General features: G+C 43.4%; 3 protein-coding genes across 5 annotated transcripts; 1 reads left to right on the top strand and 2 right to left on the bottom strand.

Annotated features, from left to right (window-relative positions):
* The first annotated feature begins 3000 nt into the window (after nucleotides 1-3000).
* Nucleotides 3001-9562, top strand: IL18 (interleukin 18). 2 transcript variants are annotated; one of them, XM_087763576.1, is made up of 6 exons: nucleotides 3001-3105; nucleotides 6452-6525; nucleotides 7481-7489; nucleotides 8026-8163; nucleotides 8975-9120; nucleotides 9253-9562. In XM_087763576.1, exons 2-6 carry the CDS (start codon nucleotides 6459-6461, stop codon nucleotides 9466-9468), a joined length of 576 nt encoding a protein of 191 aa, XP_087619702.1. In that variant the 5' UTR covers nucleotides 3001-3105; nucleotides 6452-6458; the 3' UTR covers nucleotides 9469-9562. The 2 variants fall into 2 exon arrangements, with proteins under 2 accessions (XP_087619702.1, XP_087619701.1); XM_087763575.1 differs by lacking the exons at nucleotides 3001-3105; nucleotides 6452-6525 and having other exon boundaries at nucleotides 6729-7489.
* A 2693-nt stretch (nucleotides 9563-12255) lies between these two features.
* On the bottom strand, nucleotides 12256-18121 carry SDHD (succinate dehydrogenase complex subunit D). Its single transcript, XM_087763579.1, has 4 exons — nucleotides 17986-18121; nucleotides 17808-17912; nucleotides 15588-15732; nucleotides 12256-12940 (listed from the first exon to the last, which is right to left on the bottom strand). Exons 1-4 carry the CDS (start codon nucleotides 18041-18043, stop codon nucleotides 12775-12777), a joined length of 474 nt encoding a protein of 157 aa, XP_087619705.1. The 5' UTR covers nucleotides 18044-18121; the 3' UTR covers nucleotides 12256-12774.
* A 743-nt stretch (nucleotides 18122-18864) lies between these two features.
* NKAPD1 (NKAP domain containing 1) lies at nucleotides 18865-24399 on the bottom strand. Of its 2 annotated transcripts, none has more exons than XM_087763571.1 (5): nucleotides 24176-24399; nucleotides 22980-23080; nucleotides 21682-21837; nucleotides 21059-21112; nucleotides 18865-20238 (listed from the first exon to the last, which is right to left on the bottom strand). In XM_087763571.1, the coding sequence occupies exons 1-5, from the start codon at nucleotides 24242-24244 to the stop codon at nucleotides 19716-19718; spliced, it is 903 nt and encodes a 300-aa protein (XP_087619697.1). In that variant the 5' UTR covers nucleotides 24245-24399; the 3' UTR covers nucleotides 18865-19715. The 2 variants fall into 2 exon arrangements, with proteins under 2 accessions (XP_087619697.1, XP_087619698.1); XM_087763572.1 differs by having other exon boundaries at nucleotides 21682-21949; nucleotides 24176-24335.
* Nucleotides 24400-24513: the final 114 nt, after the last annotated feature.

The following is a 24513-nucleotide window of genomic DNA, read 5'->3' as shown; positions in this document are numbered from 1 at the left end:
AAAAATCCTAGAGATTTCTGTGTTATTAGCAATACTATCTAAACATTAAGAAACAGATATGAAAGAATATGCTAGGAAAATATTCTTAAAGTGTTTACCTAATTGAGTTACCATTACTATGTTAAGATATTTTTATTAACAGACCACCTGAATTAAGATAAATTAAACATCTGAATTGTTTTACCACTTTCAGTGCCTTATGGATGTGATAGTCTACAGAGAAAGCTCAGACTAAAAAAACCAAAATAAATTATCTAAGCCATTACTCTGAAAGTAGCTCCAGTTCCTTTAAGATTGGAGATACTAAAATGCCAGGAGACGTGAAAGCTTAAAACTTACAATAGGAGCTATTGTTATGAGTTAGACACTGGTCCCTTATAAGTGCAAATATGTACAGACTAAGAGAAGAAAACTTCCTTTATTCAGTGTGCTAAATGACCTAATTGAATTTTTAGGATCTCAAAGGCTGACAAGAAAGACCAAGTCCTCCTTCTCCATACTTTCGTATAGAATGTCAATAGGCCAAAAATATTAGTGCCAGCAGTTAAAAAATAAACAATTTTGGCTGACTGTTTTGCTGCTTTTGCACAAATTTTGGTACCAAATACAATATTATTTAAGGTTTCACTAGCGATCTGAGTGTAAATTTAAACTTAATGAGAAAAAATGGCTAAATGAGAAATAATTATTACAGCATTGATTTTTTAAAAAAGAATTTTTTTGGCAGCGAAATGAAAAGTTAGGTATCTGGGAACAAGAACTGCAAGCAGTATCACCCAAATGGGGAACTCTCCTGAATAAAGCTCTGGTGCCCAAACTTTCAAATAATGTTAAAAGGCAATTGGAGTGAAGAAGAGAGATGTGAATATTATTTGAAGCTGAAGAAAATTATTCAGAGGCAGAAACTTAAAGGGCTGAAGCTGCTTATTTTAGTTGAAAAGACCAAGAGGCAATTTGATCATACTTCACAGGAAGGAACTATTTGTTACGAAATGGCTATCAGGAAAGTGTACAGAAATGGGTGACCAGAACCAGAAGCCAGTTAAATTTAGAAAGACCTTTTTTTTTTTTTCCTGTAAGAACCAACCATTCAAATAAAGTAGCAAGAGGGATGGTAGAATTACAGTTGTTGTATATAGAAATCAGTTAGATCGAGGTGTTTAAATCAAATTTGGATCTCTCTCTGGTACACAGGTTTGGGTAAACACAACTCCACACCCGCACTGAATGCCATGTAACAAAAAAGGAAGCTGAAAGGGGATGATACACTATTGCTGTCTGGTTGGAATTCACTTGGTGTGAGTGAGTGTCTGTACATAGGGATATACACTTCTCAGCTGAAAGCGGTAGCTGCCAAAAGTGTGTTTTTCTTTGTTTGTCTGTTGGAAACAGGAGGTTTTACTCTGTTACTGAATTCTTCTGCTTTTTCAAATTCTTCTGAATCAATTTCATTAGCTTATTTCAAGAACTTTAAAGACAGAGGATAAATTTCTGCAGCACACGTAGTATTTGTTTGTCTTAACACATCAGTGAAATATGCTGCTCCCTGTGGGTAGAACAGTTGAAATCCACGGTTATTAGTAAAATGGACAGTATTTTTATTTTTAGGATTATTATTTCAGATGAGGTTGAAAGATGCCTTTAACCTCAAAATTATCTCCCCAGTTTTATGATATAGACGTTGAAGCATTCCCTACAGACACATATTGTGTTTTCTTTTGTTTGTTTTCCTCTAAGGGCAGTAACAGGTACGCAGACAGGCAAGAGAATGTCTTAAGGTCTCAGGTTTAGGTTTGGGTGGGGATTCCCCCCCCCCCAGCCCAGTGCTAAAACTTGAGCCTCTTCCATTTACCCACTGAGCTCTTCCATTTACCCATCCCTTGCTAGTCAGCATTACAAACAGAAAATCAAGGCACAAAGATTCCAGTTAATACTGCCAAGTTCTACAAACTGGACAAAATATTGGTTAATTATTCATTCCCAAGTTAGCTTTTCTGGTTTTTATGGCCTTAGTTATCCCGCCACTACACAGTGTTTGCCATTGCAGCTACGGCATTTGTCACGCTAAATGCTCCACAACCAGGCAGTACTTACGTTCCGAAAAGTGATCATTTCGGGGCTGCAGCAGTTAGGTGTGAGTAACAGCTATCGCCGTTCTATTTATTTGCAATTAATGCGCACCTGGGAAACAATTTACAGCTAGTAAATTGGTAGCTCTCTATTAATCTGGCTTCGACTGCTTCCTACAGTTGCTTGCTGGCTGTTTCCCTGAGAGGAGCTTAAATTCCCCCTCTGAAGTTACTTATGCCAAAAGGGAAGGGAATGTGAAGATTTCCCTCCAGGCCCCAGCGATCTATTCCGTGGTAGCGTTGTTGTAAAAAACTAGGTGCACGCAATGTGTCTTCAGTCCTGAACCGGCTTCCCCCAGGGCAGATGCGACGCTTACGGGCAACTCGCAAGCGTGCGGGGAAGGGGAAGCCTGCGTGCCGACGGCTGGTACCTGTTTCAAAACCGATACTTGAGGCTTCACGCACCAGGCACACGGACTGCGAGGCGCTGGGGTAGAAACAAGACGTGAACTCTGACGACATCTGTGTGAGATAAAGGGAGTCGCAAAAAGCTTCCTTTGTAACCTCAGATTTACATGATTTGCTTTCTCCACCGAGGAGGGGAAGTGCCGCAGAATAAGCGCAGACGTAGACAAATATCTTGGGAAAGAGCCCTAATTTCCTCCGCAGTTCGTTCACTCGGCTCGTCCCGTGTGGTGGTGCAAGCCGCTGTAAAACCCCCTCCCGAGCAGGGCTCTGACAGCCACCACCCACCGCCGCGGAGACCGCTCCGCTCCCCTCCCCGCCCGCAGGATCGCATGCAGGCGGCAGGGCGGTGACGCCTCGGGGAAGCCGCGCCGACCAGACGGGGCCCCGCGGCCGTCGGTTCCCTCGCCCCAGGTACCCGTGCGGTGGGGAGCGGGCCGGGGGGCCTCCCGGGGGGGCCGAACGGGTGGGCTCCGGCTGCGGGAGCAGGCGGCGGCGGTCCCCGCCCCTCCGCCGGCTGCGCTCGCCCTTCCGTCTCGCATCGTTCGGCTGCAGCCCGCCGAGGAGCGAGGTAGGGTCGCCGCCGCCCCCCTGCCCTCGCCCCGGGGCTGCCCGGGAGCCGCCAGCCCCAACCGCGGGGCTCGAAACTGCGAGAGCAGCGCGGCCGGGAGAGCGGGCTGCGGCCGGGACCGGCCGCGTTAGGCGGAGGGCCCCGCACCGCTGCCTGCCGGCGCGGAGCCGGGGCAGGGCAGAGCCGCCCCGCCGGCACCGGGGTGCGCCGTTCCCCGCGGGGGGCGGAGATGCTCGCTCCTAGCGCCTTTGCGTCGCGGGCGGGACATCCCGCCGCGGCACCGGCAGCCGTCCCTTTCTCGGGGTCGCCGCAAAGCGGCAGAGCCTTGCCCTCCGCCGGGGGCGGCGATGGAGGGCATCCCTGCGCCGGGCCGGTACCCGCGCTGCCCGGGCGCCGCGCCGGCACGGGGGCCGAGCGGGGCACGACCCGCCGGGCAGCGGCCCTGCTCTTCTCCTTCCCTGCACCCCCGTGTCTCCGCGGGGCAAGTCATTACACGTTCCCTCGAACAGTCAGCTAGAAACTCCTTTTAGCGTCTACCGTTCCTTTCAAACGTGCTTGGTAAAGGCTCTAACTAGCTTTTACTACGCATCAGGGGAAGAAGTGTAGTCGTTTTATGTGTTTTACCCATTAAACCAAGGGCCGCCTTTTCCTTTAATCCTTTACCAATAAGTCCTGCCCACGCCTGCCTTCCCCTCTGCTTTAGAATAACAGAGTAGTCCTTGGCTACTTGGTTTACTTCCCTACATATGAGGCATGCACTGTTCGATGTTGTGGTATTTCGTTTCAAAGACTTGGGTACGCATGTTTGGGAGCAAAGATGCGGTCCCCTGCTATGAACCTGGGTGTCTCTTCTGCACAGACCAGCTAGAACTATAGACCATATAAAAAATAGGATGAGAAAAATCACTCTCAAATACATTCCTCAAAGTGCTTTAGACTAGAGGGACAAGGAAATCACTGTGACTCCCCCACCCCGATCCCTAGGGTTGATATGTGTGCTTACTTACTTAAGTTGTCATCGCTCAGTTGTTTTATAAAGCAAGTTTTTTCCAAGTGGTGAAAAAGAGCCTTTGAAGTAAGCCAACAATTTTCACTGCACAAAAAAAAAAATCCCAGTGCCAGAGCCAGTTCTTCACATTGTTTACCTAGCTTTAACACTTTTATTACATTTATTACTTCTGTGGCTAGAGCAAAGAGAAAGAATGCCTTGACAGGAATCGGTAGGTTTCAGTGAGGCACTTCATATTCTAGACTACTTATGAAAAGTGACTTCAGTGTTTTTACGATCACTGTTGTTGGCTTTGTTTATTTGATGCTGCCTGATCAACAAGTTTTAGTGCATTCTTCTGTGACTGTCTCCTCCTGTGTGCTGTATACAGAGGCTAGGCACATAGCTCCAGGCTGAAGACTTCATACAGATGCCAGGCTCCTAAAGGTTAGATGCAGTGATGGCGAATGTCAGTGTGCACATTACGTTGTGCCAAAAATTTTACACCAGTCACAAACCCAAGTAGATCAGATCTTGGAGACAGTAAAGTTGTTAGCTAGTTGTTATTTTCGGCAAGTAAAACACCTTTATTTCTAAAAGCGTAGGTGAAACAGGTAAGAACATTCATACACAGAAAGCATTTTAGGAAAATGAACAAAAAATTTACTAAGATAGAGACCAAAATGAAACAGGAAGGAAAGTGACAACCTGCATTTCACAAAATCAGTGGCATAGAAGAGGACATTTTAGAACTGTTTACCACCAGAGAAGAGAAAGAATGAAATTCTTTGGCACATCTTCTTCTGTTGTATTATAATTGCCTTTATTCTTATTCTCACTTTTCTTTAAAGGTAGGAGATGCGATTTTAATTTTGAAGAGGATATCATCATCAGTTTTAAAATAAAAATATTTTAGTGCTTATTTCTTAGAATTATTCCTTCCAATGGCAAGCACCCCAACAGCAGTAAAATTACTGAAACACTAGACTTCACAGTTCAAGTCCTAGTCAATACAGGTGACTCCACCTAACTTTTGCTTTATTTTGTAATTTTTTCCCCTGGCGCATTGCTAGAACTGAAGATACGGAGACATTTGTGGTCTGCTAAGCAATACAATCCGTTCAGATGTATCTCTTTTCTGCCAGCATAAACAGAAACTTTACGATAGAAGAAAAGGGATGGGTGCACTTATAGGTAAATGGAATGGGTATAGCAAACTTATAACCATCACTGTTCTTTTGTTTTATATGTCAAGCATATACATTGTTGTATCCATTAAACAGGCCAAGAGTGTGACATACTCTCAGTCACTATGTCAGAAAGCTAAAGAATATAAAGGTTACCTGTCTGGCTGTTAACTGTATGGGGTTGAGGATATGAACAAAGCTAAAACCAATTATTCTTCTGGAGTTCTTGGAGGGGGTTGTGTATTGACGTTAGAGGCAGAGTGCAGCCCTGGGCTAGTTCTAAATTAACCCTGAAGTGTGTGGAACAGGGGCTAGAACCTCTCAGGTGCAGAAGCTGGCTGGTCTTTAATGATGAGTTCATGGGGTTTTTTGGTAAAATGACTGTTGTTATTCTCAAGGGAAATATATTGTTTCTTCTTCACTTTTCTCTGTGTCACTCTTGAAAGAGAATAGCTGTGAAATCAAGCTCATAATTCAACCTGAGTTAAAATAAAGTTAAAATGCCATAAGCAAATCGCTGCTACTGCAAAATAAACTACATCCCAACTTCTCTAGGAACCTACACAATTCCAGCTCAAGATGCAAAGATACAGGCCTTTCCAAGGGGCAGTCAAAGGTGGACTAAGTTTTGGGTATTTTGGAAGTTCTGTCTTTTACAGAGGGAACCTGGAAAGATCAGTCTGTGTAGACTTAATATAACTTTTACGGCTTAATGGTCAGTAACAGGGTGCTTAATCCAGTCTGAGTCACTTCCGTATTTGAAAATTAGAAGCAGAGAATCAAATGACCGTGTGATAGTAAGATAATTTTTGCAGGCCCAAGAGAAGAGAACTAATTTTATGAAGTATGTTCATGGAGCTACTTATTAGCATTCTCATAGAAAGAGAAAATGGTAATGAGTTATTATTTATTCCCGTGTAACATCATGTAAGCCAGCGAAAAGTTTTGTAAAATAACAGAACTTGAAGGATGCTCTATGTTATTCTAAATATGATAAAAGGCAACAGAGGAGGAGACCAATTATTTAAAAAAGCAATTTTTCAACAGGTAGTGAAACATGCCAGTCCTATTACAGTATTGTGCACTAGAAGAGAACGAGCCCAAGAGCTCCCTTGCCTTACAGAGTAAGAAGCGTTCTTAACTCCGAATCCTCTCCATGTGCTTTTGGCAGAGTGAAGATGAGTGGTGAAGAGATTCTTGTGTGCGCAGTACAACTTGGAGAAAATTTCTGCCTCTATTTTGCAGGTAATTACTACTCGCTGCCTAAAGAGGCACACTGTGTCTTCTTTCTGCATAGAAGGTCAAAAAGCAGATATACAATTCATTCCTTTCCTTGGGCTGGCATCACTGGTTTTGTGGAAAGCTGGTTTTTTTCCCCCATGTTACCTGAGCAATCCTCAAAGCAGTTACAATCCCCACCCACTTAGATTATGGAGCCAGGCTGTTCACTGCAAAAAGAATCTGAGTTTGAGATAGCTGTCCCAGTATGTTAACAGGTCACTACCATATTATTGCTGAACACCTCAAGCATTTAATAACTTTTTCTGTTGGAATACTGATTTAAAATAATTCCTTTGTCAGTCTGATTTCACCTAATTTTCCCGTAAGCTTCAGTTTGAAGTATTGTTAGTATCTGAGTCAGTGGAATATTTGTTGCTTCATAAAATACATTCCTGTAAAGGACACTCGGAGGGTTGAAATACTGTGGGGTGGACTTGGAATTAAGTGGTAACTTCCAATCTTACATGATAAAGTTAGTTAGAAAACAGTCTCTTCTTTAGAAGCAATTTGTAATGAGAGTTTCTTGTCCTTTTGCTCATTTCGAATAAAGGTGCTGATGAAAACACAAGGTTGCATGTCACTTACTCCTTGGTTATAGGCTTAAACAGATGTGAGCTGCTCACCCTGATGTAACCCTAAAGTATTTTGCATGCCTCGTGGTTTGGTGGTAACTCCAGTTCTCAAATGACTGGTGGTTTCATCATTCTGTTGAGTTTGTTATGCTCACATAACACACTCTAGTTACAACAGCTCAGCTCGGTGAGTTAATGATACTGGGGAGTACACCTGGAAATGTGTAGGTGGCTGGCTGGCTTCCAATCTTGCAGAACAGAACTGGGTAGAAAGTTGTTTCTTTTGTGGGGGCAGAGCTTAACATTGTTTTTTCTTTCCTTTTTTTCATTGCTCACTTGGGACCAAGACGATGATGGTAAGCTGAAAGCTCATTGTTTATTAACTTCATTATCAATTTTACCTGAACCAACCTGCTCATGCTTACTAACCCGCAAATGCTTTGTGTGCCTTAGAGAACAAGTTTTCAAACTGATAATGGCTACTCTAAAACAGAGAGCTAAAGCTTACCTTCTCCTTCTGAAGTTGATGTTGCTTTATTTCCTCCTAAGGTACAGGGTAGTGGCTTACCTAACAGAACGACTTTTTAATGTGATTCTAAATGTTGGGCGAAAGAGAGAACTGTTGCTTCTGCACTCCCATTAACAGATACAGTAGCTTCTCTTGCTTATATATACAGACTGCTATATTATGGGAAATCCTTCTGTCTTGCCTGGGTTGCTACAAGCCAGAGGTGGAAAGAATGACATGGCCTCCATTTTGTTTCAGATTGCCATTCTAAGAACTAATCTCACCTGGTATCCTTAGTAACAAGATTAAGCCTGTAGCGAAATGTTAAGGTATGAGGAGATTATAGCTAAAATATTTGACCCTCTTTGCTTAATATTTCTACAGGGCTGGAATGCGATGCCTTTTGTAAGGAAAAAATTCTCCAGCGAGTCCTTCGAAATGTCAATAGCCAGTTGCTTGTGGTTCGACCAGATTTAAACATGGCAGCTTTTGAAGATGTGACAGATCAGGAGATGAAATCTGGTACACCGTTTTTCAAATACATACTATAACCATTACACTGTTTCTTTGTTCTAGGTGTGCTTTTGTTCTTTGTAATAACTGACTCTAACTGATGAGACTGAGAGAAGACTTAAACTTCATTTGTAAGAATAAAGCTAAGCTAAGAGAGCTGAAATTTTATGTCTTGTGCCTTGGTAATGGATTAGATTCCTGGATTAGACTGAGGCCTGCAGGATGTCCCATGCAGAAAAGGGCTGCTAAGATTTTTGGTTAGCTCTGATCACAAATTAAGTTCTTAATCCCATTTTTCTTTTTTCTTTTTGTGTTGGATTACAAAAAATCATTTTTAGGTTTAAACAGACAATGTACTTAGCACTAAAAGCTCTTATTTTCTTCTAACAGCAGTAGTTAACAATGTACTTATGGTTTTGGCTTTGATTTTTTTTTGGGGGGGGGCTCAACAATTCATTCAGAACTACATTTGTTGAACATATTTATTTACAGATCACATATATACAGGTATAATCTGATTTACAGATGACTATTTACAAATCCAATTCTCACTTTAGGCATGCACGTGAAAGGATTTGAACATCCTACCCATATTAACTGGTAACTTCACATGCTTTCTTGCAAATTCAAAATCTTGGTTATTGAATGATTGCAGAAAGCCAAATACGTGCTGCCAGCAGTCATAAAAATTTGAGTCCTGGCTCTCCGGTCAGGGAAAATACCCTGGGAAGACAGGTGAAATGCCAGTGGAATGGTAAGACATTAAGTTGTTGCAGCTCTCTTCTGAGGAGACTATTAATAATAAACAATTTATATTTAGGCAAAGGAATGCACTTCAACATTCACTATTACAAAACTACCACACCTTCAGCAGGGATGCCTGTTGCATTCAGCGTCCAGGTAGAAGATAAAAGTTATTATATGTGTTGTGAGGAAGAATGTGGAAAAACCATAGTTCGATTTAGGGTAAGTATCTGCTTTCCATACCTTATGTATATGTAAGTAGTAGGCAAAATTAAGAATCCAGACATGTGTGAACTGAAACAAAACTGCTGAGGTCTTGTGCTGGGACTAACCCATTCCCGTTTTCTTCCTCAGGAAGGAGAAGTTCCCAAAGAAATTCCTGGAGAAAGTAACGTAATCTTTTTCAAAAAGACATTTACATCTTATAGCTCCAGAGCATTTAAGTTTGAATACTCACTAGAACAAGGAATGTTCTTGGCCTTTGAGGAAGAAGGCTGCTTAAGAAAATTAATTCTAAAGAAACTGTCAAGAGAAGATGAAGTGGATGAAACCATGAAGATAAGTTTCTAACTTCAGTCAGAATGAAAGTTAGAACCTATGATATACTTCAACAGTCTTAAAATGTATTTCAGCTTTTTATAAAATAAATCTTACTCTTTCTTCATCCAAGGCAAGCCAGTTTTATGTTTTTAGCTGCCATAAGTCAGTACAAAAATGAGCATCTAACAAAGGAATATAAATTCAAATTATTGGCAAAAAAAAGCAGAAGAATGTTTTCCAGTCAGATAGAAGGAAAGAGAATTACACAATGAAGAAACAAGAATGTGCATGCCTATATAGTCCTGTATAGTTTCATCCCTAAAATCTTTACTGCTTGCTAATCAAACAGCTTTTGAATTAGGTGTCTCATAGATGAAGTAGATGTATTTTGGGGAGGGAGACAAAACAGCTTAAAATAACAGATTTCATAAGCAGACCATGCACCTGGCCAATAAACCCTTTGACATTACTTTTTTGCATCAAGATTATTTCCTGAGCATCTTCATCACTCTCAGTTACACAGTGACATTCTCACCTTCAACTGAAGTAGAAAGAACAGACAATTTTTAACTTACTGGAAATCTTTGCTTAGAAAACTTTTAACTCACCTGAACAATTAAAGTTCTAACAAAGCTGGTTGTCCTCAGGGGGCCCGAGGAAAAAAAAGAATTATGCTTTTATGTAAAGGTTTTTAAAAGTTATCAGCAAATTGTATGTAGGTTAGCGACGAAATGAAGCAGACATTTGTCCTTCTAACAATTTGGAACAAATGTAGATATGGCTGGCTCCCATAAGGACTCTCTCTTATTCTGCCCATATGAAAATGCAGCATACATTGGGGTCAAGCTGTGAACTCCATTTCACATTCAGAGCTGAGCAAGCACTAGATTTCACCGAACCCGAAATTAATGTAATGCATTCTGAATATTTAATATTGAGCAAATTGATATGGCATATATTATTCTTTTCTTCTACATATAATACAAGTGTTGGTCTTCCTCCTCTGTTCCAACTCCAGGTAGTGATAACCTGAATGTTGGTTGCAGCTGGGGTCCTGGGTCTTCAACTTGCCATGCAGAACAGCTGGTACAATTGCCATACCTCATACAGGCAGAAGTAATCAGAGAAAACAGGAAGGCCTCTATCTGTCAGGCAATGGAGGAAAATCCTCAAACTTGCTGAAGAGATAAGACAAGTCTCAAGACTTGTTTTGGTAAAAAAAAAACCAAAACCGTAATTTCAAGGGCTTTAAAAAAGCAGAGAGACATGAAACTGCTGTGATAACCCTTACTGTCTCAGCTTTTCATGTTATGCTGCCCCTGGCATTTCACCTATCTAGCTGCTACAGGAGCACCTAGAGGCAGTAAGAAACCAATTATTTAGAATCGGGTACAGTCACCGCTGAGTGCACTATCGCTTAGGAAGAATTCACTGGAGGGGCTTAAACTCAAGACTGTATTTAACACATCCAGATACCCAGCAGGACTGAGTCCCAGTTTTATATGCCTGATGAACGTTCAAAAATGGGATTAGACCAAATGGTTACAGCCATCACAATAATTAAGAACAAAAGTTAGTGGTAATTACAGGGAACCAATTCGATTTCAACAGGACTGAGGAACACATGCAATTCATAGAGAAAGCTGTGGTCGTTACATTTTAATTCTTGCCTCAAAAACACAAGGAACTGGTCTCGGAGTTGCTAACCCCTAACATCGTAGATCTGGACTTCTGCCTTCCCAGAATTCTTATATAACTCATTTCTCACACAAGATGTCTTAAATACCACAAAGAGAAGCATCTTGTGTTTGGTCTCAAAAGAGGAAATGTCAAACGCTTTCTACGGTACGTGCTCAGATTGCACAGCGGTACTTGCCAATGACTCATATGTATACATCTTCCTCACCATGACAAAATAACGAATGTTACATTGATGCCTATATCAGACCACATCACACAGAAGCAACCATCTCCGTTCTGACCACAAGATTAGCAAAACAAAAGCAGCCAGCTACATGATATTTCCCATGGTTACATGAATAAGTAAATAAATAAATAAAAATTCCAATCCAGATTAAAAAAAAAAAAAAAAAAAGAAATCTAATCAGAAAGTCTTGTAGAATTCAAACAGCAACTTATTAATTCTGTTTATGGCATAACCAGACTGATGGTAACACACAACTCTCTTCCTCTTACTATTAATAGTACCACGGAAGTACCATTAGAATGTGGAAACAGTTAATCACTTCTTACTACTACGAAAGTCAGAGAAGACAAAGGAGAGAAGAAAGTTAAAAACCAGAATCTCATTTCCCCCCCTAAAATGTTCTAGAACCTAAAGACATAGAAAAGAACGCTGCCTCAAGCTATGACAGGAAGAGTATGTTTGTTGTCTTTTCAGTCACACAGGAAAATGTGTACCAGTGTTTATTTAGAAAACAAATAAAAAAAAAATGTTGGCAGATGAACATACAGGTTCCGGGGTAACTATGAAAGCCATATGCTATTTATGGCTCCTAAAATTAATCCACAAAAGTCTTTTCCTTGTAAGTCAATTATTGCTGTATTTTCCAATGGATATTACTCTTGTATTAAGTCAAGCCTAAGTGACCGCTTTAAGTATTAAAGACAATACATATTCATAAAAATATTTTTTGTTTTCTAACATCTAAATGAAGTAATGCAGAGTAACAGTATGAACAGTAACATAACAGTATAAATTAGTATTTGAAATTGATTTTAGGAAAAAAAACCCTATCTGCAGAGAAAACATTTTAAGTAACCCAAAAGTAGTAAAAATTCAGAAGCACACACACACAGTTTCTGTAAATTCTTTATTGTATGGATTAAGCAAAAAGTATTCCCTTTTCTACATCAACTCTCAGGGTCCAAAGAGTTACGAGGAGTGCCTTACATACACTTCAGTTGCGATGTCAGAAATAACAGTTCAATTTTCTGCAAGTCAAGTTTGTTTTACAGAACAGGAAACCAAACAACAGTTATTTTAGAAAAGCCCTCATGAAAGCTGCCATTACAAGAAAAGTTACCTTCAGCTAGATAATTCTGTCATCAATGTAATTAATTCCTCACAATTTACAGTACAGCTTAAATCAGCTCACTCTCACCTGGACATTATCCACTTTAAATCTACTTTTTCTTTTCTAACATTTTTACTGCTGCTGGGTATTTATTTCTAAAAGACTAGCTCTGAACTCGCTGCGTTATGTACATACCATGGACCCTTGGTCACTCGTTTCACATTAAGCATGTTGGTAAAAATATGATGAAGCAGAGGCAACAGTGAACAATCACGTTTGTCAGGGACTCGGTCACATCTTAGAGGCTCCACAGCATGGCAACAGCCTTGCAGATACCAACATCATAATAGTTGAAGTAGCAGAGACCAGCAAAGGTAACGGCCGACAGTACGTACAGACCTGTATTGGCCAGTTTAATGGGTGTATCTCCATGGACATAGTCAGTTATAACCTGTCCAAGACCCCTACAGAATAAAAGGGATAAAAAAGATTAAATAAGGAAAAATACTGAAATCCACCCAGCTTATGTGAGCATTCTACTCAGATGGCTCAAACACATCATTTTTTTCACCCGCTATTGTCAACCTTTCCTAAAGAATGCCCAGTTCCCACTCAAAAAGAAGATGCATCTATTTAAAACAAAACAACATTCCACATATTCTATTAAAAAAAATATACACATTGGCTCAGTTTTCTTAATGGTACTGAGGAAACAAGGTGTTGAGCACAGCTCTTTCAAACAATAGAATCAGTAGAATCTGCCTCCAAGAAAAAGTGGGCAGCTTATCTGACTTCCAAGGACTGAAGAAAAGCAACATAGGAAATATCCTTCTTGCTTGAACTGCAAGGTGTGGATTTGGGACCAGCCATTGTCACAAACGCACAGAAGACTGCAGGATGTGTATTTAGATTAGAAAATAGTGGCAACCAAAAAATTAGCATGCTGTGGGTTTTTTCCACATCTGTCAGACTAGAAGCGAACCCTTGTCCATATTTAAACTATCCAGCAACGGGAAGACAGAGGATGCTATCAAACTAACGTGGTAGTTCTCTTCCCGAAAGTACAATTACGTTTGCAATTATATTCTGCAATGACAGATGTCAACCTGGTAAAAAAAGAGAACCGTACTTAATGCAACAATTTTCTTCCTAGGATTTTGCCTTGGTCTAGCCTGAAGCTGAAGGACCTGCGTCCCACAAATTAAGACACACTGGTGACCTAGCAAGGTTCAAAGTCCTGCAGCAGATGCCACTGCAAGTGAGCACTCAGCTCAGTTTCACTTAGATGGGGCTCTAATACCATAAAGATGTCAAAAGCGAGAAAAGGGGTGCAAGGAACCCCTGGATACATAGAAGAGAAGCAGAAAATGGAAACAGGCTGAAAAGCAGCTACTCTCAAACTATTACAGCTATGTTTTACAACTGGACAGTGGAATAAGGTCAGGAGTGCAAGCAGCACTTACCCCCACTTTGAGCCTTCCAAAGGGCAGATAAATAAGGCATACTCAACTTGGGATTCACAGGCTGCCCTTCAACTGTAGCGTTGATAAGGGATTTTCGTAAGATCTTTTCTTTGCATGGCACAATAAGACTGAGTCATGCTAACGCTTCTCAGAAAAATGAGCGCGTGACTTTACAGCACGCTGATTAATTCACACAAAGTCCTCATGGGAAAAGACCAGTGGCGCTGAGAACAACAACGGGGATTAGTGAGAAATAGCTGATGCGTGTAGACACGTAATCTAGCTCACAACACAGTAGCTTCTCTGGGCAGAGATATCTATTACGTACCAGCAAAAACAGTACAAGATAAAGATGCCTTCAGGTATCTTTAGGAAGTCTATTGATAGGTTAGTGTTTGGACTGGTAACCACCTAAATATCTGAAGCACTATTTCCAACATATTTTAGGACAAGATTTCCTAAGGAAAAACATAGCAAAAGGTGAAAGAAAACCCCTCAAAAATATATGCAATACTCCTCTGCAGTTTCTGATCAGCTACTAGAGGGATTATCTGATCTGTTATGGCAATCAAATTAACGTTTACGGCAAGCAAACGATCTTTTTTCTTTTGAAGATATTCTAGCGCTGAATACCTATGAAAGTACAAGAGAAGAATTTTCCTACAAAGGAACACCTTTAGGTTTTTAAGACAAGATTTAGATTTATGTATTTTACATTTCAAAGAGCTCTGCCAAATGTGTTCAGGGATAGCCACGTTTCAGATTAATTCTGTACTACATTTGAGGGCTTCAGCAAGAAACTCCCAGTCACAGCGAGGGAAGTGCAAGAATGCCAAGTACTACTTTGTAAGGGTAAAACTGAGGTTTAAGAAAACCTGGCATCCCAAAGTACCATGAAGTTGCTTATCTGTTTTATCCCTGTGACAAGGAACTACAGACCAGTATCACCTCAAGAATGGTAAACGCTGCCAGTTAGGCCAACCATGCAGCTGGATCCACTCCTAACTAGACTCGTCTAGCCGACTCACATCAGAGATCACAGCAGAAGTACACTTAAGAAGAACAGCATGAGTAAGCATCCATTCCCCAGGAATCAAGAAAATAATGATCAAGGTCTCAGCTTCTTTAGTGGGATATTTGCTATGAACTCTTTATTATGCAGAATCTCATCACCATTGAGATGTACAAAGCAAGCCCACAGCACAGAACCTTAGAAGAACAACTTGTTTTATATAGATCTGCCCTGTTTCTATTCCCTCTGTTCATACAACATTCATTCTTCTACAAGATAAAAATGTCCAAGATTCTACACAGCCAGCGGCAAGGAAGTCCTCCTAAGGTAAGATACTGTGTAGAAGAACACCAGAGAATGTTTATGGATCCCTTAATAGTAATATGTATCCTGCCTTCTGACTGAGAGAACAGTGTGGCAAAGGAAGACCAAGGTACAACTAGTCTTGTCAAAGATCACAACTGTCATAGACCTTGGGAAGCAAGGACTTTGTTTGCATCTCCTTCCAGGTGTTTTATACTACATCAGGAAATAAGTCAGTAGACTTAGTGCCGTACACAGATTTAAGACCTAAGGCTTGGGGCTATCCTGACTATCAGACTTTACTCTTAATTCTGAGGGACCCATTGTGCTTACCAGTGGCCGTGGAGAGTGAGGGCTGCAGCCAGCGAATAGTCCATGGCTGGTCCAGGATACAGGTAGGCTGCAGGAAGGAGACCCAGCAAGAGGACACTGACAGCTCGCTCACCTGTCCAGTGCAAAGACGCAGCCTTGGAACTGCCTGTAGGGAGAAGTGTTTTTCAGTGAAAAGTTCCTGTTAGAAGTGCTGTAACCTTAAAACCCGATACCTCATCCTGATCAGCACCACACAATCACGTGTCTTCTCCGACCCGATTACTATGCTTTCATCCAAGCGAAACCTAGATGCCTTTGAATTACTGCTATAGAATATATATCTATTTTACAATGTCTAAAAGGTTAATTTTAAATACTCCTCTCTTTGCTGCTGCTAAGAAAGAGAAGCTTCTTTTAGTACAAAAGAACAGAAGCTCAACAGGTAAAGTCGAACCAAACACCAGTCCTACTTTCACAACCTGCGGTTCAGGACTAAGGTCCAAGTCAACCGTCACAGGAAAGAAGTGTCTGTGAAGGCAAAGCCTTTTTGTCTAGTCGATTTCCTGACTGTTACCTACTATTTACTGCTCCCACCTTTTAAGAAACGGCTTTGAGATCCAGATGGACACAACTACAAGTTCCAGTGAATGGCACATCATGATAACTTTATGCACAGTTCTGCCCAGGAACCAATATTGCTATTTTTAACTGTAAATAGCAGATTAAACTTCTGGGACCACCACGGTGATATATGGCCTAGAAACAGCCTGAAGGCCAAAGGATTTCAGTCCTCCATTGATACTCAGCTGGGTACAATTTGAACCACGTAACAGAGGACTCTAGAAATAGAAATACCAGTTAAGGAGCTCTGTAACCAACTCTTACTTTTTAGAAGCATGCAAATACTATTAGGGAGGAAAAAAAACCCCAAAAACATCTAGAAGGTTCTGGAGCAAACCAAAACCCTAACACCATAAGCAATACTTCAAACCAGAACGTCAGCATTGGCCCAGCCTAAAAACATCAAGAACTGACTCCTTGAAATTACCTTCATAATACGATACCCCCAAAGGGCTTACCTAACACACAGGTATCACCCATCCATCTAAATCAAAATGCAAATGTTTTTCTTTGGTTTTGCAAGGAGAAAGAAATCTAGAAAAGCAACAAGATAAGGAAAGCAAAGGACCTGAAGTAAAACATGAAAGGGACCTAGGCTGTGGACTAGTAAGCTGTCCCTATAGAACTCCATGACCAAGAATGCTTTGCAGCCTATGCATGAAGTCTGTTGTTAATATGAAGTCCAGAATAGAAAGGAAAGAAGGAAACAGCTTAGTTATGTTTAAGTCAATTTCCTTTACAAGTGTTTCATCATCCTTTCCACTTCTAAGTTGCATTGTAACATCTACAAAACATTCCTAACCTCCGGTCACAACATTTCTCATATTTAATTGTGCAACTGACAGACCAGAACTTGTTCTTGGCACGGTTATCTTTCATCACCTCTGCGTAGCATTACCACATGGAGAGAGGAAAAAACAATCTAAGAAATACTCTCTGCCTGCACATCAGACTTCCCAGATTAACCTCAGTGAATGACAAGCTCTGCTGTTCAAGAAAGAAGTCACAACTGCAGTGCTACTGAACCATAAGAAATGTTAAGTCTTGTGATTTTTTTAAGTCTTTCAACCTTTTTTCCACACTCAAAAAAACTACCACCTTTGTTAACAAGCAAAGATTTACTTTTTTAACATCCAGTTAATATCTCCTATTTGAAGACTTGCAGCGTTCTCAAGCTTGACACCGACATCGCAAACGTCAGTTTCAAATTCAAGCAGTGTAAAGCCACATATACCTTGTTTTAAATCAGACCAGGGCAGAGTGCACATCAACAGCCGTGCTACCAACTGAAAATAGGAGCGTCACAGGCGATGGTAACACGCTGTGGTAATATCGGTAAGCATACCTCACCCAAGAAAAACGACTCTGCCGTGCGTCAATTTTTTCTGCCCTTGGTTACTCGCACCTGCGGCTTAAAATCTCCTACCAGGCTCAGAAAATGGGCAAGCCTGACCAGACGTGGCACACGAAGACCAGGCCGTTTGGCTGGACTGCAGAAATCCTTCCGAGGACGGGGGAAGAGCGGCTCGGTGCCGGCCACGGGGAAGGGGAGCCCCCGCCCCCCGCACATAGAGGCTCGCACGCAGCCCTGGAGACGGCGGGGGCTGCCCCGGGACGTACCGTGGCCCTGCTGGGGGGGACCGTGGCTTTGCCGAGCCGGAGCGCTCCGATCGGCGACGGCCGCCAGGACGGCGGGGCGGCGGCGAAGGCTCCTCCCGAGGAGAGCTGCGGAGAGAACGGGGACGAGGTGTCAGGGCAGGGCAGGGCAGGGCAGGGCGCCGGGCCGGCGGGCACTCACCCATCTGGGCGCCGCGGGGCCCCGCCAGCCCCGCCCGCAGCAGCGCCAGAGCCGCCATCGTCCCCCGCCAGCCCAAGGGCACCGCGCACCGGAGCCGGAAGCCGCCGCCGCCCTTCCGCTTCCGGGCTGGGGGAGGTGGCCGCAGCGGCTCGGCCCGGCCGCCTCGGCCGCGGTGGCGGCGGGGGAGAGGAGGGGAACCGCGGCCCCTCCCGGACGGGTCGCGGCCCCCCGCCGCCCCCGGCCCAGCAGTGGCTGCGCGAAATCTCCCCAGGACAGCGGGAGCGCAGCTTCGGAGAAGGAGACGCTTGGTCGTTATCTTAAAATCCACAACAGCGGGTCCAGGCGCTCCCCACCTGCACGTTTGCTAAGGACAAATCTTTGTACGAGGGAAGCTGTGCAAAATAAACACCTTAATGAACGTTTCCTGTCGCGTCGGTAGAGCAGTTGCGTCGCTACTGCGTGACTGACCAGCAGAGCAGCGGCTGAAAGCAAGCTGAGCCTGCAGCGCTGCTTGTCTGCGTTGGCCAGCAGACAGGCACGCAGAGAACATCTTTTCACTTGAAGTGAAAAGAGGGACAGTAAGCAGGACTTGGAATGAGGAGCGAGGGGCATTGACGCTGTTTTGCACTTGTTCAGGTGTAGACTAAAGCTGGAGCTGCGCTCGGTCACTCACACACAACATTCGCATCAGTGCAGTACCTTTCCCTGATGGCTACTTTCCACTCCAGCCTCCCTCACTCCATCTCCTCTACGTCCTCCACAGCCACCTGGTCTGATCAGGCAGAAACACATAGCACAGGGAGAACACGAGGACCACCTAGACTTCTCAGGCCTGTGCTCTGTCCCTGGGCTTTACTCCAAAACAATGACAAAAGCATCAAACGTGTCTGGATTTATTTATTTTGTTAAAAGGCTTGGCTGTTCAACTGCAGGGAGAACGGCCCAGTACCAATTTCTCCAATACATTGGGCAGACCAGAGACAGAACACAACACCCACCAAGGCTTCTCTGTCAGCACAAATGGTTTCAGCATCCCCCTGAAGAGAATGAAGGAAAGGTAGACACAATGGCCAGCCCATGCCAGGATTTGGAGAGAAGTCTAAAACAAACGCACGCACCGGTGTCTTTTCTTCATCATTACGGAAGGAGTCACTGCACCTTCACCTGGAATGAGAGTATTCCCTCACGCTCCCTTCTGTGTCCAGCTGACCGTGTGAATGCCGCCACAGGTCTGCTTTTGTTGGAGGATGGGAAGACAAAGCTACCGTAAGGTTAAATCCAGTGATGTTTCCTCTGTTATCAGACTTTTTGCCTCTCCCCTCTCCTATTGCAAGTCTTGGTCATTGATTTGGTAACCCAAAAAAGCAATCTGTTAAAACTTAATTTAAAGAAAAATAAAAATGGTGCAAACACACCTGTTTCCCCCCTGCAGATAGCCTATACCATTTTCGTGCATCAGAGATCAACCTGGTCACAGAAAAAGAATCTGAAGTTGGCAGGACTAGCCAACCTGTAAGACAGGCAACCGCACCCCTGGTTTTCTGAATGTCAAGTCAATGAAAAGCAAGGGGCCACCTATGGCAGGCTGCCAAGGTTCAGTTTCTCCGCTGCGGGTTGGCAGGATGTATATAAACCACAGTGTTGAAACAAGTTGTACCATGGGGCAGTACTGAAAGGTAAATACCTGCCTCTGTCCTCTACCTTATTGTTTGAGCGGCAGCCTAGAGTCATCAGTCCTCATCTGAGCTATCCTCTGATTTTTCATCAGCAGCCACTTTCCAGTTCTTCCTCTTGTTCCTCTTCTCTGGTACTTCACTGTGCCTCTCTGACACAGAATTGTGACGTTTCTTTCTCTTTTTTTGGGGCCGTTTCTCTTTTTTCTCCTCAGATTCACTGTCCTCAGAGCTGCTGGTGGTTGAGCTGCTTGCATGAGAAAAGTCACTTTCCTGCCCAGAAGAAGTGGTAGGTTCCCTGGCAGGCACTTTCCTGGTCTTTTTCTTGCGCTTGTGTTTCCCCTTCCGGGTGCTTGAAGTCTCCTCTTCTGAGCACTCACTCTCCCAGGAAGAATCTGATGATGTTCTCCCCTGCTCCTTTTTCTTTTTCTTTCGCTTTTTGTGTGATCGCTTTTTTTGCTTATTCTTGTGTGATTTCTTTGTTTTTTTCCGTTTGTGTGACTCACGGGCAGTTTGCTTTCCCAGATGAGATTTTTTCTTCCCATTGATAGCATTTTGTTCATCTCCTTCTTGCTGGTCACTGTAAAAAGAACAAAGGATGACCAAAAGGAAGCAGACGGGCAGGCACACAGCAGTTGAGCCTTTTCTGTCTCAAAGTTTTAAGCAAGCCCATCAATTAATTTGGCTAGGGTAGGGAAGCTGATGCTTTGACAGATTTGGTAGCTGCATTTTTGTTTCAAGTGCTTGTTAGCAGCTTGGGTCCACACCTTACTAATAGCCCTGTTTAAGATATTTGAGCAAGAATCAAGGAGAATGTGTACTGAAAGCCACTGAGTGATGAAAACTCATTTATAGCAGGTTACTTCAAACCTGTAAGCCTGACAAATATTGTATTTGGTGATTCTGTTGGGTGTAGTTTAAAAATAATTAATTCTGTGTAAGATCTTATTTTACAGGTAAGTCTCCACTCTCCAGGATACTGCAAGAATTTATATTCTCCAAATGAGGAGAAACACAGAAAATACAGGTACACTATAATGGAAAGGAGAACCTGGAGCTGGTATTTGAGAGGGTATATACTGAGCTGTTTGGATTCAGCCTGTTGATCTGGCTCTCTGTTGGCCCAGACAGACCTTCCAGATTCATAGCATTTTAGTAACTCAGGCTAAAGCTGAATGTCTAATTACTATGAAAGATGCAATCCCCTCCTAAGACTCAGACAAGGGGGAACCACATTAATGGACTAGATTTTTTTAAGTGGGTGTCTGTAACTGAACAGTGCGGCTGATCTATATTCAAGGCTGATCTATATTCAAAACTTAAAACTCAGTTTGTAAAATTTCCTGCATAACCTGACAGAAGTAAGATACTAGATACATTAGTAAGCCTGCTTGCCTTACCTATCTGTATCAAATTCTTCAGGGTACAACTCTTTATAGCCACTGTGACCCCACCTGTAAGAAAGCAGAACCATCTATTAGAAACAGACAAGGTATCGAAGGAAAAAATATAATTCTGAAAAGACAGAGCCACAGAATGAACATGAGTTTAGATAGCAAAGAAGGGCTATCAGAACCTTCCCAACAAAGAAGGAAGGAAATATGACTGATTTGGTTGGTACTACTTTAATACACCTTATGTTCTCAGCCTCTTTTCCGTTTCTAATTAGGGAACACTACAACTCAAATTTCTTTAAAATAACCCTGGAGAGCACTGACTTGCATTTCTCGAGATTTTTTAAGTTCCTTAGGCAAAGAAACAAATACTAAGCTTAGTTGCTAAGCTTAGGGCTGAGCTTTTGCTGCTTACTGTGACTTAGGAACTCTATAGATGAACTCAAATTAGGTATTCTGTGACACTGCAAAAGTTCACACATGTTACTTATTCATTCTCAAAACGAGATCAAGCATTATTTTATAGGAGTATGTACCGAAAAGAGAAATGTACTAACTTTTTGGTACAGGACTCCAGAAAGGTGTTTTAATTACAGTTATAATCGCAGAACATTAATTCCCCCACAGACCTGTCTGGCATGTTGGCTTCACATTCATAGAGCTTTTTATTCCAGGATCGGGCCCTAAGGAAATCGTCTTCAACTGGGTCAAGAAATTGTGAGTTCTTTGTTTTCCAGCCAGCCCTGTGGCCCTCGTCATCAAAGCCATCACTGCGCATCCGACTGCTGCAGAAAGAGAACAGTTGTCCTTCAGCTGTCAGCTCTGATGGAGAAACTTTCTGAGCAAGGGGTTAGTCCAGCGAGAGGAGCAAAAATCCAGCAAGTCTTGGATGTCCATCTACGCAAGAAGACCAGCTATCATTTTAACAGACAGTCACCATTCACAGCGCTCACAAAACCAGTTCAGCAGCTAACACTGGTTTTCAAAACTTACTACGGCCCTCTGTGCACAGCAAAATTCTTGACGGAGATGCTCACAATGCAAAATTAGAGGAAGGAGTTATCTTGCCTATCACAACAAATGCAGTTCTCTTCCTCTGGAATACTCTGCAGGAGCAGACTAACAATATGCACTGAGACATAGGCTAGCAAAAGCAGCAAAGGGGAAACTGAAGTAGGACTGACTTACTAGAATTGCAATTTGATCAGGTACCAGGACTAAGACCCCAAATCCACAGAAAGCACCAACAGTTTTGACTGATCTCACATGCCTGTAGCTCTAGTTTTGTTTCTCATTTGAAATGCCACACTTCCTGAGCCAAGCAGCAGCTGTGGACTTAGCATCAGTCTGAAAGGTGTTCTCTCCTCAGATACTAAAACCACTTCCTGCAAGATTCATGCTTCTGAAAAGTCTTCACGGTAGTAAGCCCTCCCCGGCCCCTGCAAAACCCCAACCCTCCCCCCCAAAACCCAGCTTGTTTTCATGTAGCTTGTGAGATCCTCAGGCATGTCGGAATGATTTAACAGATACCACACAAGCAGCGGTCAATACTGGTGTGTTATAATAGCGCAGGACTCCACACCACAACATTTTTTTTTTTACCGCTAACCTAAATGGCAATACCTCACAACATTCTGACATGTTACTTCAGCACTTCCTACCCCCATTGCTTCAGAGAGCCTGGCCTACTTAACGTTGTATTTTGAAGACTACACATCTAGACGAAGAGATGAAAAGCCATACTTAAGCGCAGGTCTGACCTTTTTCCAGGAACTCATTAAGGAGAAAATAAATGTATCTGTAGTCTATGTAGTCTTCATATATTATAAACACATAGTCACCACAGAATGCTCTTAAAGTGTTGTAACACAAAAGGGTTCAGCAACTAAGTCAAGACAATTACCTCCTCCACGCAACTAAAACCCACCTGGAGGTGTCCGACAGCATTCTGCTTTGCCTTTTCCAGTAAGTCTCTTCTGTCTGCTTCTCCCACTCCCTTATTTTCCACATTTCTGTCTCTTCCTGAATCTGAAAGTCACAGAAAGGAAACAAGCGTAACATTAGGGAAACTTTACAGACATGGAGCATGTAACATCAGCTCCTAGCTCAATGCTCCTGCTAACAAAATTCACAGCAAGCTTTCCTACCATACTGAAACAGATTATTATTTCTAGCTATAACCAAGGTAACCAAAAGGAGAATCTGTTGACGGCAATACCCTAATAAAGCACATAAGGATAATGGCATCAGAAATGGTGGGTTTGCCTGACTTTTCTATCTCAGGTGTTCTGGCTACCCTGCCTTGTCATTCATTACCATCCCAAACATATGTACTGTTAGAGAGTTCAGTATATAAATATCATCTGGAAGGACCAAGCCAAAATGAGGAGTTACACTACAGGCTGAAAAAACACAGCATGCAAATACTGACTGGTTTGGCACAGATTTATGTTGATGGACACTGACTGTAAATGAATAGTTTGATAAACATATAAAATAATTGAGTTGGACCTGCTGAGTTATGCCAGGAATTAATTAAGCAGTTTGCTAAAGTTAGCAGAGCTTCTTAATCTTGTACCAAAATACTGCCTGTGCACGTTAACACAAAGTTCAAATTCTTTGATGCAATTAAAAGTACATACACAGTACAGCAAGAAAAAAAAAAAAAACAAAACCAAAACAATTAAAGGTTTGCTACTTTTAAAAAGGCAAGTTGTAATTTTCGTGAAAGTCCTGAGAGAGCAGGTTTTTCATAGGGCAAATTTTATAGTTAAATATATACACACATTCCCTCGGCCAGGATGAAACTCAAGAAAAACACGGTTAAACTGAAAGCGAGACTAAGGATGTTTACGCAGCCGATTTCGACAAGCGCCTTTCCTCTCCGAAAAACGCACCTGCCCTCCCCACCGCCAGGTCCCCGCTCCGCCGGCGGCCCCACACCCCCGGGAGGTACCGGCGGTCCCGGGCCCCGCGTACGCCGCACGGCAACGCCCAGGCCGCTCCGCTCGGACAAAAGCCGCCTGCAGGAGCGGGCCCGGGGCGCAGCCAGGCCTAGGAGCCGCCGCAGAGGGAGGACAAGGGGCCGCCGAGGCCGGCAGCCCCCGCCGGCCCCGGCCGTACCTTGTTGTGCGCGCCCGTGTGCCGGATGACGTTCCGCAGCAGCACCTTCCCCACCGGCACCCGGGACATCCTCTCGCCCCGCCGGGCCCGCCACGCCTGGGCCGGGCGGGGGCCGCTCCCCGGGCGCCCCCGCCGCCGCGGGCAGGAAGGGACGGGAGAGGCCGGGCGGGCTCTGGGCGCCCGGCCGGAAGCGGTCCCCGCGAAGTGCCTCCTCCTCCCGGCGGCACACGCCGGGGCGCCGAGCCGCCGCGGGCCCCGAGCCGCGGCGACCACGGGGAGGAACGGCCCGGCGGCGGCTGCGGGGGCAGGCGGGCAGCCGGCAGCTCCGCGGCGGGGCC

Source organism: Nipponia nippon, unplaced genomic scaffold (assembly GCF_047370975.1).
Source record: "Nipponia nippon isolate SJK-2023a ecotype South Korea unplaced genomic scaffold, ASM4737097v1 scaffold_28, whole genome shotgun sequence".
Lineage (NCBI taxonomy): Eukaryota > Metazoa > Chordata > Aves > Pelecaniformes > Threskiornithidae > Nipponia > Nipponia nippon.
This window is presented reverse-complemented; position numbering and strand designations above follow the sequence as displayed.

Excerpts from the sequence above, each read along its gene's own strand:
- IL18 (XM_087763575.1), top strand. The coding sequence starts at position 7,354 with ATGTGTAGGTGGCTGGCTGGCTTCCAATCTTGCAGAACAGAACTGGGT. Across the intron at positions 7,490-8,025 it reads TTGGGACCAAGACGATGATG|GGCTGGAATGCGATGCCTTT; the intron begins GTAAGCTGAAAG and ends ATATTTCTACAG. Across the intron at positions 8,164-8,974 it reads AGATCAGGAGATGAAATCTG|GCAAAGGAATGCACTTCAAC; the intron begins GTACACCGTTTT and ends ATTTATATTTAG.
- SDHD (XM_087763579.1), bottom strand. The coding sequence starts at position 18,043 with ATGGCGGCTCTGGCGCTGCTGCGGGCGGGGCTGGCGGGGCCCCGCGGC. Across the intron at positions 15,733-17,807 it reads TCCCCCCCAGCAGGGCCACG|GCAGTTCCAAGGCTGCGTCT; the intron begins GTACGTCCCGGG and ends TTCTCCCTACAG. Across the intron at positions 12,941-15,587 it reads CTCACTCTCCACGGCCACTG|GGGTCTTGGACAGGTTATAA; the intron begins GTAAGCACAATG and ends TTTATTCTGTAG.
- NKAPD1 (XM_087763571.1), bottom strand. The coding sequence starts at position 24,244 with ATGTCCCGGGTGCCGGTGGGGAAGGTGCTGCTGCGGAACGTCATCCGG. Across the intron at positions 23,081-24,175 it reads ACACGGGCGCGCACAACAAG|ATTCAGGAAGAGACAGAAAT; the intron begins GTACGGCCGGGG and ends TGTGACTTTCAG. Across the intron at positions 21,838-22,979 it reads ATGCTGTCGGACACCTCCAG|CAGTCGGATGCGCAGTGATG; the intron begins GTGGGTTTTAGT and ends CTCTTTCTGCAG.